General features: G+C 47.3%; 4 protein-coding genes across 4 annotated transcripts; all 4 read right to left on the bottom strand.

Moving 5' to 3' along the window:
* Positions 1-825: 825 nt before the first annotated feature.
* Positions 826-2,819, bottom strand: ABOM_007425 (putative thiamine biosynthesis protein (Thi-4); the record flags this gene model as incomplete). The annotated part of the gene is made up of 9 exons (XM_022534554.1): positions 826-879; positions 954-1,168; positions 1,234-1,342; positions 1,425-1,490; positions 1,550-1,700; positions 1,762-2,306; positions 2,361-2,443; positions 2,502-2,683; positions 2,767-2,819. The coding sequence occupies 9 exons, from the start codon at positions 2,817-2,819 to the stop codon at positions 826-828; spliced, it is 1,458 nt and encodes a 485-aa protein (XP_022388373.1).
* A 443-nt stretch (positions 2,820-3,262) lies between these two features.
* On the bottom strand, positions 3,263-7,866 carry ABOM_007426 (DNA-directed DNA polymerase alpha catalytic subunit POL1; the record flags this gene model as incomplete). The annotated part of the gene is made up of 5 exons (XM_022534555.1): positions 3,263-4,246; positions 4,299-5,039; positions 5,094-5,651; positions 5,704-7,419; positions 7,477-7,866. The coding sequence occupies 5 exons, from the start codon at positions 7,864-7,866 to the stop codon at positions 3,263-3,265; spliced, it is 4,389 nt and encodes a 1,462-aa protein (XP_022388374.1).
* Positions 7,867-8,283: 417 nt separating this feature from the next.
* On the bottom strand, positions 8,284-9,171 carry ABOM_007427 (arginase family protein; the record flags this gene model as incomplete). The annotated part of the gene is made up of 1 exon (XM_022534556.1): positions 8,284-9,171. The coding sequence occupies one exon, from the start codon at positions 9,169-9,171 to the stop codon at positions 8,284-8,286; it is 888 nt and encodes a 295-aa protein (XP_022388375.1).
* A 2,291-nt stretch (positions 9,172-11,462) lies between these two features.
* On the bottom strand, positions 11,463-12,666 carry ABOM_007428 (SGNH/GDSL hydrolase family protein; the record flags this gene model as incomplete). The annotated part of the gene is made up of 4 exons (XM_022534557.1): positions 11,463-12,093; positions 12,156-12,295; positions 12,358-12,490; positions 12,557-12,666. 4 exons carry the CDS (start codon positions 12,664-12,666, stop codon positions 11,463-11,465), a joined length of 1,014 nt encoding a protein of 337 aa, XP_022388370.1.
* Between the last annotated feature and the right edge of the window lie 2,744 nt (positions 12,667-15,410).

A 15,410-nucleotide genomic window follows, 5' to 3' on the forward strand; every position in this document is an offset into this window, starting at 1 on the left:
AAGACAGTGCGGTGACTATAGCACCCGCGCAGGACTGACAGAGGAAAGGTTCCAACATCGCCTCACATGAGATAATTTTCCTGGACAGAATCACTTACCGATAGGAGTCGCGCTGGTCGCGCTGATAGCCACCACCGTTGTAAGACATTATGCGGTCTTTTTTATTGGCGGGTGTGAGATGAGAAAATAGAACAAAACACAAGACTCAAAAGAATGGGGTTGAATGAAGGAAGTGGATGTTGGATAGCCTCTTCCAGAATAAAGACCGAGGGTAGAGGACGAAAGAATGTCCAAGGGAAAGAAAACAAGGATGAGGAGGAAGGGGAGATAGATAAGGGAGATGGGGGAGGAAGAAAAAAAAATAGTCGCGATGGGGCGGGAAGGAGAAGAAAAAAGTCGAAGGCGAAAAAGAGGCGAAGGCGACGCTTTCCCGATTGGATTAGTGCAGGAGACTGGACCCAAGGAATGAGAATGGCAAAAGATGGGCAAAATGCGAGAATTTGGCCTACACCGTCCATTCACCGCTTGTCGTTCCCCTCACCGCCTCCCGTGACCAGTGGGTATAGCATTGTTTGCACTGTTTGGATCTCGTGTCTTTTTCGCCATCCCGAACTAAACCTAATCGAGCCTCCCGCTGACCAACTGAGTTGATTGTGTTTGAATGGAATTGAATGGGTACTAGTATTATGGGTATTATGGGATCTGTCTACCCTGCCCCGTAACTATACATCCATTTCTTCGACCTTCTTCTTTTTCTTTATCGAGCACCCAACCCCATGTCCCAGAATCTGATCTCTAACTCCGTTGCCCGAATGAAGATCTTAATCAGCTCTTCCAATCGGCTCGGAGAAACTTCGCGCATGTGTCTCTCAAGAAGTTCTACGACAAAGTCAAGTTAGCAATTCATCGTCATGGCGAGAACGTGGTGACTCCGGGCTTTCTGGGCCGCTTACCAGATCCCAATCGAACTGCCTCCGAGTAGTCCTCCGCAACGTAGTTTCAATCCACTTCCAGTAGCGGTTGCCCTGCCGCAGAGTGTCCTTGTCCCTATACAGTCTCTGGGCAATGGCCCCGTATCCAATTAAACAGGGCGCAAGAGCCATTTGCAACGCGAGCCAGTCCTCGGATTGACCAACATCAAGAATGTACCTACTGTATGCAGTACAGGCTGTTATCCCAACGAACGACTGATTAGCAGCATTACACAGGTTATGCAATGATTTGTTAACATACCGATAGTTTCGGGTGTTCTTTCCATCTCTTCTTTGGATAGTCCGAAGGAGGCACAGTAATCTAAGTGCAACGCTGTTTCGCGCTGGATGTGTAGGACGATTTGCGCTGACTATCGTGGTTCAAACTAAGTCAACCCTCACGAACAGCTGAATGCCTTGCACAAGAGAAGCAACAGTAACTGGTTCACTTACTGCAGCAATGGATTCCATATTCTTAGCCTTGTAGGCTGCTAGCGCATTGCTTCGAGCGAATTGGACCTGTATATCACCTTGTTAGACAAAATCTATAAGACGAATGAAAAGTACATTGGTCCTACCAGATACAGATAGTCCTGCACTAGGTACTCCTTGAATCTCTCCACGGGAAGTGTGCCGCTACCCATGCCCGAAACAAATTCATGCTCGGTAAACTTCTGCCACACCGGGCGAATATCAGAGCGGTCCAGGGCATATTCTAAGAAACGACCACTTTGTGTCTCCATTAGCACCCTCACTTTTCATGCTTCCCGGGAATAAGATAGCAACGTACGGCGCAAAAGGTAGCGTATACACCGAGTGGAAATGGTTAATTGGGCCACTTCCCTTTCCAATATCAAAGCTGGTCTTGATTCCCGCCTCGACGAACCGAACCGCACTCTGCACTGCTCGCTTCAGATCTTTGCCTAAGGCAAGGTTGGCTGCAATCGAAGATGCAAGAGAACATCCGGTGCCGTGGGTGTTCTTAGATAATAAGAATTCTGTCTCAAAGAGTGTTATATCTTCCCCATCGTAAAGCACATCTATAACTGTGGTAGCCGCTTCTTGGTTGCGCGCCGTCTTATGATCTTTGGTGAGAGGTAAATGCCCACCCTTGAGGAGAACAGCTTTGGGGCCTAGAGCTTTAACTTGCTTGACTAACTGAAGGACATCTGAGAGGCCCTCTGGCTCGGGTACGTCTAGACCGGCGTCCTTCAGTAGCAGCTTCGCCTCGGGGATATTGGGAGTAAGAACGGTCGTCAGTGGCAGAAGCTTCGTCCGCAATTTTTCTACGGCCGCTTCAGGTAGTAGTTTAGAGCCACTCGTAGAGACCATCACCTGCTGAAATGTTAGATGCTAAGTGTATTTCGGGTAATTTTGAGTCAGGGCTACCGGATCCAACACCACCGACGGAACTTGGTGGGTCACCAGCGTTTCGGCGATAATATCAATTGTCTCTGCGGACGAAAGCATCCCTTGAATTGGTCAGACTAGAACCTACAATGAGATAGAGAGGAATCAGATAGTGTTTACCAAGCTTCACAGCATCCGCTCCGATATCTTCAAGACCGGCATTGATTTGCTTCTTAACAAATTCAGCCGGGACAACGAAGATATCCTGTACACCCAGAGTGTTCTGGGCTGTCAGTCCAGTGGTCGCAGTTAGTGCATAACATCCATGCGCCGCTAGAACCCGCTGGTCCGCTTCCAGGCCACTGAATATGCATTAGTCTAGCTGCGCCTCGAGGAGTGGAAATAGATCGCGGTAATGCATGAGATCGGAATGAGTTAAACATACGCGCCACCTGAGCTGTCAGAACCTGCAATAACCAAGACACGTTTCACCGACATGATGGCAGATTAGCGGTTTACACCGTGATTTCACAAAATATCCACCGATGCAGATGGACAGAGGTGATATCAATATGTGCCGGGACCAGTCGTCCTTTTTTAGTAACTGGTTTAACAGCCGGCGGAAGTGCGGCAAAGAAGTTATTTGGCGGGGTGTGGGGCATTCGATATCACTTGTTCCATACCAACATAACCCCCCCATCAGATACGATAAGAACGAGGCTGCAAGATACTTACATATTGGAATCAAACTACGTGCCTTTATACTCATGTGGAACGCTAGACATTTCAGAACGTATCATTGATGTTTATAAACCTCATCCCATCATCCCAAACATAAAAACCAATTGCGCTATCCGCAGTGATAGAAAGAACAGACCCGAACCATCCAAACATGCAGACTATATACAGATGCCAGTCAATTAATATTCCATGCGTCAAGTCTACGGTAGCATAAACCGGAACAGACTATCCATCTCAACCCATTGCCGCCCGCACTTCTTCAAATACGCGTCCACTACCCCTTTAACCGTCTCAAACCGTGCGCGGTTAAACGAAGCGAGAGCAACGACACTATCCTTCTTCTCCCCACTAGCTTCCTTCTCTGCGGCGACCCGCGCCTTATCCACATCCCAGAGTCCAGCAAAGTACAGTAACTGGTTGTACAGTTGCTTCTCCGGGTATTCGTAAGACATCCGGCCAAGACAGCCTTCAGCGTGGCCCCGGGGACCCAGACACCTATGGCCATAAACACTCATCTGCCGCGTTCGGTTGCCGCATGCGGAGTCGTCACACACAAGCCATCCCTCGTAGTACTTGGAGGTTTGGGCCCGAATCTGGCTTTCCAGCTGTGCGATGATCGTTAAAACAGTGAACTGTTTCTGGCAAGCGTCATTCGGACAGAAAAGACCATTGGCGTTGCACATGTGGGAGGATCCTGCAAGCCCTTCGAAGACTGATTTCTCTTTACAGAACCGACATGTCAGTGTCATCCTTGCAGCATTTTCAAAGCGAACAGAATCCGGAATTTGCGACTCCAGTGGGAAGATGTCCGTGTTCTGCTGATTGCCACCGCTAGAGGTATTGATTTGATACTTGCGGACGTCCAGGCCCAGGCATTCGGCCAGTCGAACCGCATCAGTTCCAGGAATTGGAGCACAGAGACGCTCGATGGGAGGGAAAATCTGCTTCAAGAGGTAGAATTCAATATCAGGGTTGAGTCCTGAAGCGGGTTTCATCACATCTTGAAGCGTGTACGAGCGCTTCGCTGGTACAAGGGAGGATGTTTCGGAATCTCCATTTGTCACAATGTACGAGATAACATCGTTCGGCCGGACTGATTTGCCGCGGGCAAGCTCTCGGAGGGCAACTTGAACGGGTGGCATCGTCTCTTTGTTAGGATATTCTTCCGGTCGTTTAGAGAGTTTCTGCGGAAACATTAGCACCTCACTCACTTCAACTTATGGGGGCATGACGCACAGTGTAAATCACATATTTCTGAACAGGAATGGCGAATTCTCGCATCTTGCCTGCTAAGTCTCGTAGATAGTCATGGACCCGATTGAGGACGATCTCTTGGTCTTCGCCGGAGAGAACCTCATTCAGGAGTCTCTGAGACACTTCCTTTGACAGGGCGCAGTATTCACGCCTCTTCATATCCAAACCCTTGACTTCCAACTTGTCCACATATTTGCCATCCACCTCTGTCATGTTCACAGCGGCGTATTTCTTTTTGGCGTGCAACAGCAGCCGACGGAAGATGTTGTCAATATCGATTTCCAGAAGCCGGTATCTTTCATTCACAGATTTCTTGAATTCATCTCCAACCTTCAGGGCATCGCTTAGTGTATCCATGTTTGTGTTAATCATGACGGAGTCGGTATCACCGTAAATGACTCTCAACTGCTTCGATTCTGCCAGTTCCTTTGTGCTTCTTAAAATCTCACGACCCTTGAAAGTGGTGAGCATGGCTAGGGGACGAGCATAGAAGCGACTCTGAGTGTAACCCAAGCATCCATACATAGAGTTAGCAGTCAGCTTGAAAGCCAATTGCTTCGTGTCCCACAGCGCAAGCTGTTCAGGTGTTGCGCGTTTGTCTTTCATTAACTTTTTCACCTCTCGTCGACGGCCGACAAGTGTAGCAATAAGCCGTGGGAGGATTCCCTGCTCTTGATCCGAGGAAGGAACTTCCGGCACTTTCTCTTCATTCTCGTTTTCAGCCTGTATATCATGTCAGTATGTACTAGCACAAGGCTTTTTAGCAAAGACCCTTACGGTTGCAGTCCGTTCCACCGTCGTGAAGCAGATGTTGTATTCTTGGATAATGCTCGGGTACAAACTGTTAAAGTCCATCACAAGAACAAATCGATCATAGAGGCCTTTCTCAGGTTCGAAAACAAGTCCGCCTTTGTACTTGTCTTTCTTTTTCTTGTCCGCGGCATCATCGTCATCGCCATCCTGTAGTTTTTCTTCCGCTTTCTGTAGCTTGGCAGAGTACTTATCAGGGCAGATATACTTATTCCGGTGGAACTCATGGAGCAGAATGTACTCGTTACGCTCGGCTCGTGTACCACTAAGGGTACGTGCCCAAGAATTACCGGCAATATTGGTAAGCACTTTGGTCAGAGGCAGCATTTGAAGCCGCAGTACCAATGCGGCAACGAAGTAGGTATCGGTGTCGCAATGGTTCACGAAGTTCATTAAGCCATCTTTGGTGGTAGCCCAAGTTTTCAATGCTGCTTCGCTATCCAGCTCCTGCCGTACATTGCCTGGTCCAAGATAAAGGTTGCACATCTCCGTCAAACTCCACGATTGACATTTCATCATGAGGGACTATATCCTGTTAGTACAAGCACCAATACTACCCGAATGTTGAGGAACTCACCTTGCCCATGTCATTGGCCACATCACACATCAATCTTCCCGCAATGAGATGTCTCTCGGCGAAGAAACCTCCGCCCCTGTTAAAATTCTTGGGCCAATCTCCACGCTTCAACCGGCCCAATCGATGCCATCCAGGAGTCTTCTTTTCCTTCAATCGGCTGAGCAGGACGCTAAGGTCGACTTCTTGAAGTTGATGTCCCATCAAAACATCAGGATCCATCTTCTCGAACAATGCCAAGAATTTACTAAGTAAGAATTGCTCGCTCCTTTCTAAGATGTATGTGCCTCGTTGCTTCTTGGTTTCAGTCTCGAAATGCATGGGGTATGATGAACCCACAGGTCGCATCACCGTGAAAGTCTTGCAAGGAAGCTTCTCTGGAGGTGTTGTGTCCGTAAGAGAAACATTCTCGTACACTCGAGCGCTTGCGATTAGTATCTCCTGTTTGTTTTCTTTCACGTTCAATTGCGTCCTGAAGGCAAGACTCATCAAAGTGAGAGGAGGTGCCTCTAAGTTCTCAGAGTCTGGAACTGGGGAAATGAGCGCTGGTTTAGAGACTTGGCATTCGAACTTGCACCATGACGCGTTGTTAACAGCAGAGAAGTCTGCTCCTTCAAACCTGAGCCAACAGGGACCCATGATGTTCTTCCAAAGAACAAACTGCTCAAACAAGGAGGTGTTGGTACCGAAGACATGAGAGAAGGTCTCTCCCTTGAGATCCATAGGCAAAGCGGGCTTATCATACGGATATAACAACTTCAAGTATTCGGCCTCCTTCGGAATGCCGGGCATCTCAAAGGCATACTTTCTTGTGCACGGCTTGATCTTATGCATCCCAACCTTGAGTCTCGACATCATGCCATCAACTTCATTATACACGTCTTCCATATCCACTTCTTCGTCCGTATCCCGACCATGCTTATGCCTATACTCCCGTGGAAGGAAATAGAGCTTTCGTAAAATATTGTCAATCTTGACGAAGGCACTTGCGTAATTTCCAGTCTGCTTATTTTTAACCTTTCCGAATAAGCAGAGACTACCATTGGCTTCGGTGAAGTCTATCCAGAACATGCGCAGGCTTCCGTCTTCCTCCACAACATCTTGCGCACGTAGTTTTCCGAACGTCCGCGTTTCCGATGCTGGGCTACTGAGGACATTCAACTTGTTCCTCACATCATTCCATGATGCATCCGCAACGTCTGGCATTGATTTCACTGGGGAAGAATTCGCAGGGGTGGAAAAGGCTTCTTTTTTGATCTTGGGTGGTGGCCGGCGTCCGGCCATGTTGACGCTTGTCGTCTTGGCCTCGTGTTGCCCGGTGGCCTCTGCGATTTCCATCAAATCGTTGTCTTCTTCGTCAGGATCCTCCGCTTTTACCGCAACAGCCGATTTCCTTTCAACGGCCTTGCTGACGGGAGACGACGGCATGGGATCGCTCATTAAAATGTCATCGTCTGCCACCGGAAGAGGCCCGTCATCGTTATCCAGGTCCAGGTCCGGCTTCTGGCCAATTGGCGACACCGGATCACTATTCTCATCTTTCGTCTCTTTTTTCTGCGGACGTGGTCTGTGGGACAAAGGAGGTGAAAGGATCCGAACTTTGCGTCGAGTTTCAGACTTGATCACATTTTGTGTTGGAACATGATTCGAGACAACGTTGGTATCAACTTCACCGAGGAGATCAGCCATGAATGCGTCATCTTCGGCAGAGGCGACCGGCTATGCGAACATATTAGACATGGTATAAGCTTCAGAATATTGCAATGTCGCACTCACTTTCGGCTTCGGGGCAGATACGCCGGTCCCCTTATTGAAATACTTAGATATCCCATTATTGATTTTCTCCTTTCTCTGCTTCTCCTCCTCACGTTTCCTTTTAGCAGCCTTACTATTGGCAGGTAGTTCGCCATCGTCACTCTCGCTGTCATAGTAGTCCGCCGTCCGTTCGTTCCAGACCTCTCGACCATCATCAGCATATCCTTCACCATTATCGTCAACAACAAAATCGTCCTCGTCGAGCCGGTTACGGATAATCTTCTTGTAGCCTTCGTCGTCGACCTCCTCATAGATATCATCCTGTTCTTCAACCTCATACGTCGATATACGTTTCTTTCCAGAAGCGCGCAGAGCACGCAACTCCGCCAACTTAGCTCGGGCAGATGCCATGGCGCCACAAATAGAAGATCCCTAAGGATTGGCGTCCATTAACCACCTTTTCTCGTGGATTCAATTGATTTCCGCAGAGGATACCGCGGTGTGGGTGAGAGAAAGGGTTTAGTGGTTCAAAGGCGGGCGTCGCGGAGACAACGCGTGAACGGAACGCGAGATGCACGCGCTCACCGCCCAATCGCCGTTAAGTGGTTTTTCAATTACCGTTAGCGGTTAGTTCCATATCAATGTCCCATACCAGCTGGCATAGAAGTCATCAATCCGAGCAGTACAAATGCCTAGTAGTCATGATCTTAAACTAAAGAGCTCCTTTGAGACGCCATTTTGTCGATGGAGCTTTTAAGTTTCACTTTAACTGGGCATATCTCTGCGGAACCATAATCAAAACGCTTATCCTAATACATATAATCCATCTTAATCCCTACCCAGAACTCCCGTCTCTAACAATGCCTCCACAAAAGCTCTAATCGCCCGAATCCCAATCCTAGCAATCTTATCCCCATCCCCAGCATCCGGATCAAATGAACACACCGTCAAAGACCTGGGCTCAGATGATCTCGGCACCAGATCCATACAAGCTACCAAATCCTCCTCCGTCAAACCTCCCGGCGACGGATAATCATTGACTTTCCCGTAAGACTCATCCAGCACATCTAGATCTAGATGCACGAGAGCAGACCCATACGACCTCTCCTCCAACTGCGTCTTCAACTCACCCGCAAAATCAACCTTCCTCGACGTCTCACCCCAAACAGCCTTCATACCGGCATCAATGACCCGCTGCCGCTGTACATCAGACTGGTCCCGCAGTCCACAGTAAAGAAACCTGCCATCGTAACTAAACGGCTTGTAATTCGGCACGGTCCCCATTAACGTCTTCCACGATTCGCCACGTAGCATCGACAGGCCCATCGCATCGAAATACCCATTTTCATTGACATCTGGCGAGTCCAGGTCATCATGGGCATCGAAGTATATGAAAGATAGATCCTGAATCTTCAAGCCGCAAGCCACAGCCGCGCTGGACATGCAATTTCCCGCCAGAATCAACGGAAAGGTGTTGCTGTCCACGGCTTCCGTGACGGCGACCGAAATCCGGCGGAGGATTTCAAAGCTTCGTCCGATCTCGCCTTCGAAGTTTTCCACGCTGGGGATTTCATGGATGCGGATTTGGAGGCCCTGTTCTTCAAGGGTAGGAATTAGGCCGAGTGATTGGATGCGGTGGGGGCCGTTGCCTACGCGGTGATCGCGGAGGCCGACATGGTAGGGAGAAATAATTAGGGTTATGGTGTCGGTTGGCATTTTTCTCTCGGAGGTATGTTTGGTGGCTAAATTACTCCCCAACTTATCGTCCGATCTGTAGATTTATAGTTGTATAATTGTATCAGGCGTCTCCAATGACGTTGATATATTCTCCAAGAATGTTTCTAAGCCTACTCCACTCTGAGTGTCTCGACAACCGGACCTTTTGAATATATATTTTTTTGGCCAAATCCACCGGGCACTAAAGTAAAAGAAGAGAACTCTCATTTGAATACTTGATTGAGAAAATGAGAACTCTAGCGATGTGGGTTGGGAAGGCTATGGTGGAGGTGGAGATGTTCCCCAAATATATTCCCCCAAAAGCATTTACTTCCCCAAGGGTATTTCCCCAAAGATGTTTCAGAGCACGCAGATCCCTCGGGACAACCAAGACCAGCTCTGAAAATCTCAGAGAAAGATGTTTCAGTTATGCACTGGATTCACTGGGATAATTTAAAAATCTACCAAGATACTAAATCATGAATGCAGGTTCTGACAATGTAGGGTTCATCGACCTAGAGGCCATCGGAAGGCCGATAGCCGAGCTGTCAACCAACAAGTTCCCCGGAAATGCTCAGTTAGATGTGTATGACATTGTGAAGGATTCTGTCCCTGGTATGGTGGCAAGGTTTCCTGGAAAGGAGGTATTTGCTTTCTTGCCAACAAATATTGCGAAAGTATCAGTAAGTTGTTCAATATATATATAGAATCAATATCACTAAAATCGGGATGGCTTATTCCCCAACAGAGCATTGTATTTTTAATGGTTCCGGAAGATGTGCATGCCCAGACTGTCTATCCAGGCGAAACAGCCGGCGTGTGCTCTTCAAGAGAACTTGAAGACCATGTTCCCTCAAATGTGTTTCTCGCCGGCACCGCGCATTCGGCGCTCGGAGATGCTAGTTTGAAGACATATGAAGACGCCTCAGAGGACCCCAATTGCATGGACCTAGATTCACGGGTAGCTTCCTGCTTTCTGCACGGGAATGACTCTCGAGTTGAAAGACTTGCGAGGCCTGGTGATGAAAGCGGTTGATTTGAGAATAAAAACACTTTAACATGGATAATAAAACAGTAGGGCTTCATACACTAGCTTCACACAAAGACGAGTATCTGTGTGATTATTTTCTTTCTCTACAGCAACCAACATAGCTAGGTGGCTGTAGGGTAGGTGCCACAAAAAGAGACAAACTTCTTTCATCTCATCATGCTGAATGCATCGACAAATATCTTTCAGCGGGATTGCGCTACACTTGTTTCCTCGACTTGAGCCAACATTTCGTAGTCAGCATTTTCTAATGGCAGATTATAAATCATGGCAGCCCATCCCAAATTTCGAGCCTGATTCATAGCTTAAACAACATATCTGTCATACGGAGAAAATGCCTTCACTGGAGTCATGCTCAAAACCCTCATCTGAGGAAGAGGCCTGGCAAACCAGGCTCCCCACCAGTATTCATATATGCGATGATCATCTTAATGCCTTACTTAGATTGTTAGCAGTATCGCGAGACGAAAGGGGATACATCAAAGTGATGGTCACGATTCGGTGCTTTGTGCCCCAAACATTTGAGGACCGCCACGTCAGTGATGAGCTTGCTCTGGATGTCTTCAAACTGGCAATAGAAAACAGAATAAAAGAAAAGCTACGAAGCATTGAATCGTAAGTCTTATACCATGATCTCAGGATACGCCTGAGTTAATGGTCTTTTCTCACAGCATCCATGGTTACGGCTGGAGTGTTGATTCTTCGCATTTGGTTGCCTACTGGTATGGACAGGAGGAACCAGAACTACCTGCGGCATTACAATACTCTCCTTTTGTTGAACTTCGAAAACTGCACTATGACCCTCTTCATTGGTAAGCTCTCTTCTATCGAACACCCTAGAAATACCGGTCACAACCGAGATAAAATGAAGTGGTGAATGCGAGGATATATAAACTAATGATTGTTATACTCTGGAGTAGAATTGCAGCTCGGCTAAAATAAATGCCCCGATTTCAGGCAAAGGAGGTGTTCTCTTATTCGACAGCAGCGTCAAGGACTCTTGTTAACAATAAGCATATTATGCCATATCAGCTTCAGATGTTACTGTATAATGAACTCTCTTATGGTGTTGATTTGCTAATTTTCGTTCATAAAGCGACATATTCATCGTCAGGATACATAAACAGATTCTCTTCTTACCATTCCCTTGCATCTCTCCTGTTTCTCTACATTTCTTTTGCTACTTTCACCTGGGTTCTCTCTTACCTTTGTCTCAATCTCATCTCGTCCTTTCTATATCGCTTTATTTCAATTGGCGTTCTAGAGCTTTGGCGAGCAGCTTGTGCACATGGCTAGTCAAGTGCCCAGAATTAAACCAAAAATATGTGTCCAGGGGCGTTGGGCAGCCATAAGCTTGATAGTTCCATTCTATATCCGCTTGATCGTAGCCGGGGCAGAAGCTAGTCGTGTTCGTAATCGCATACTGTGTTGGCTGGTCCATCATATCATTTAGAACCGAATGAGCATCGAAAAGCAGTACATTAGTATCAGCATACTGTTTATCGAAGTTGAATGCATGTTGTGCTAGTGCTTCGTTGAACCATGCAACCTGGGTCGCATTGGGGCTTGGACTGGCCGTCTTCTGGTTGCTTGGTGTCCTGTCCAACGGTGGGAGGTTCATAAAAAGGTACGAGCGATATCCTAAGGAATAAAGGACCCGGACAGAGGCGAAAAGGGTATCCATAAGCTCATTGTAGAACGTGGGAAAATGAACGGCATATTTGGCGCTGTCATTGATATCGTTGATGCCGATCCAAATGGCAACCAGCGTCCTCGGAGGTTCCACTATGTCTTTGAGAACTGGGTGACCGTATGCTCTGTATTGCGCGACTTGGTTGACAAGTGAGACAGTGAAGTTATGGTGCAGGGGGGTGCTGGGCAAAATGAATGTTAGCCATGCCGCGAGCAATGGAAGCAATAGCAAACATTCGCATACTGTTCCACGGAGATATCTGCTCCTGCGAAAGCAAAATCCCACAGTTGTCTTGTGCAGCTTAATGGGGAAGTTAACCCTTCCTCTAAGCCACAACCTGTTAGGTACTCAACCCAGTTGGGGCCACCTTCTGCTGTCGCGGTCTACCAGTGATAATTATCAGCATTCAGCAGCATTGGATGCGCAAGAAATATTGACTACGAACCTGATTTTGCACAATCTTGTTGGTCAGCAGAGTTTGAGCATTGTATTCGAGATTCAGTTGATCCCCGATGAAACTATAGTTCTGATGCCCTTTTGTTCCCTGGACGTATGTATACGAGTCACCGAAGGCGAGCCTGGGGGTCTGGTAGTCAGTTGAGAACCTTCCTTTGATGTGTGTAGGATAAGATCAAGACACAGACAAGTACTGAATAGAATCCCAGTCAAATCCTTGCGATGGCAATGCTGAAGGCAGGGCTACAGATAGGGAAGCACTGGCAGTAAGCACGAGATGGGGTATGAAGCGCATCATAGGACGCTGGCTCTAGTGATGCTTCTGCGAAGAATGATAAAATAAGCGTTATTCAGGTTATAAATGAGTTGAGAATCAGGACATATTGATCTCGATGGCATTGCTGGGGCCTCTTGAAGCCGTATTCTTTTATACATATTTCCCCGCATGTACTTGTATACCGGAGAATTCCCGCACGATTTCGCATTTGACGGAAGTTATTTTTCCGTCTCTAAAAAGCTTTTTGATCAACAGATGTCCGATCTAACAGATCCATTGTAGGATATCCAGGAAGCTGGAAATGTGACTTTGTGATCGGTCACGGATCAATTGAGCCGAACAGCTGTTCGAGGCACCAACTGCCCATTCTATCGGATCTTAAGGGTAAAGAAAGCATGGAGTGTGCACGACGCTATTTTCTCCGAGGATTAGCCAAACGATCGAGCTAAAGCTCCACGACGCTTCGGAACAGCCACCCGCGGTTCCGTATAATGTCATCCACAATTCCGTACTCCGGAGTATAAAGGACCAGGAGCACTTGCCGATCTCTTAGCGATACTACGTAGAGCAAAAGAGCTCTAATCAGCCTTCTGGGGATTGGAGGCTCAACTGTGGGGAGTTAGTACGTAGTGGATGTACTGTGTACTATACAGAGTCGTTTACTGAACTCCGTAGTGTAGCCGAGATCATCATAGGCTTTCGTAGCGGTTGTTTTTGTGGAGAAGAAGATATCGCGCCTTCACGCGACTTGCTCCGAGTAGAAAAGTAAACATCGGAGAAGGACACCGGAAAAGGGGTCAAGAAACGTTGATATGAGGTCCATCTGGAAGTTATTCTAGATTTGGCAGGAGTCATTTGCCGACTCAGCGTGAATCATTGGAACCCTCCCCGTTCTTCTTCGTCGGACCGTGGAAAACCCTCATGTCAATACCTGAGTCAGTCTCATACATGTCCATTCATGATCATGAATATGGCGCGATATCTGTTCTTTACCCACTTGGGAAGGTCAATCCTGACCGGATAGGTTAGTCGCAAAGCCTATCTCTCTCGCCGTAAGCTGTCGAGCGGAACAGACAGGCCGTTGGTACTATCAGGTGGGTCAATCAAGCTGCTGTGTTTACATTGAGCTATGCCATAGATTCATGCATGTTAGATGAATCTCTTCGGAATCATGAGATATCAAAAACACAAGTAGGGGAGAGGGGTCCCATGATAGCTGCGACTGCAAACTATTTCGATTGGAACTCCCCTATTAATATCTTCCTTATCATCGTCTGAACAGTCTTATTGCATGTTTATCACTGGTCTTGGTCAGGTTGGTAATTCCTGAATGGATGTATGTCAGTCGTCGGTAATTACAGTAGCGCAATTACCGTAGCGCAATATCAAGTTACAAGCGCCGAGGCATATGCAGATTTAGGAATACGGTTCCATTCCAAAGATGGCTAGTGCTATCCCAAAGTCAATTGGCAGTGGCCCGAATAGTTAAGGGGGCCGGTTCACTCTTACCTCTTTTCGGTTAGTACTCAATCTAGAAAAATTAGTTCAATGCGCGGAAGTCGGGAATTCCGCTGGTTAGAATCGCAAAGTGACGGTAATTGGCCCTTCCTTTAGGACTAACGTAATAAGAAATGACACCAACCAACACCACACTCACGTACCTAGACACCTTAGGTGTCCGGGCAGCTTGAGTTAACGCTTAGAGCTGCCGTAGAACATGCATGGAACATGTAACATCTCGACAGTCGACGTCAGAATGCTGTGAGCCCTAAGATGATGATTTGCTTCTGCAGTACAGTTCCTGCGGTTCATGCAAATATTGGATGATATTGCCCAAGTCGAGTGCCAGGACTGGGTCTCTTGAAAGCTCCACCGCATTTGTCTTCTTTTGGTTTTCCGTGGGGGGGTCGGTGCTTGGTCCGAGAATTAACCATCAAGATATTTCTTGGCGGGGCCTTTCTTCGAGGTCTGGCACCTCCCGAATGATTTTCCTTTCGGGGGTGTTTACGGAGTAGTGCTGACAAATTCTTAGCATATCAGAATTACATATATCTTTTAGGTATGCATTGGCGAGCCATATAACCCAGGACTGGTCTGTCTGTGCGTGATAGTATTACGATTAGTGATTAAAATGCGCGATGCAATGATGTGCTTTCTGCACGCATAGGTACAGTACTTCGTAGTGCTCTAGGTACGTAGAAGCCTCTCAGCGCGCTTATCTTGACTGTTTTATGGAGCAACACTTGGGCGGGTGAGACAAACTTTCCGGTATCCCACTTGTGGGCCAATTATTCGGCGATGTCCTAACTCCTATGGACGAATCTTGATCCCCAATAACCCTCTCGGTAAGAAGATGGAACACGGAGGACTCCGCTTTGACTAAATTGATTCCGAGAAACCTACCTCAGGGAGAAACAGTTGCCATTGCTGTTTTTATTTTTATGATATTTTATTTTCTTTTCCCTTACTTTCAAACTCTTGTTGCAATGTATGTATTTCGATTATCGCCCGTAACTGCTGGTGGGTGTGGATTGAGTGCAACCATCGGAAAAGCATTTGCCGAGGATTACTGCAGGGCAGGTTTGGCTGAGCAGTATAGATTTCTGTACTCCAAGTCTGTGCCTACATAAGTACTTTTACCGCGTACCATATAACATACAAGAATGCAGTCTAGTAGCCTAGGTGTCAATCTCGTCCCAGATTTAATCAATTTTGCCGGCACCCTCACTGGCTCACATTCATCGTCGAATTTTTGACTTTTTGAG

Source organism: Aspergillus bombycis (assembly GCF_001792695.1).
Source record: "Aspergillus bombycis strain NRRL26010 chromosome Unknown contig00052, whole genome shotgun sequence".
Taxonomy (NCBI): Eukaryota; Fungi; Ascomycota; class Eurotiomycetes; order Eurotiales; family Aspergillaceae; genus Aspergillus; species Aspergillus bombycis.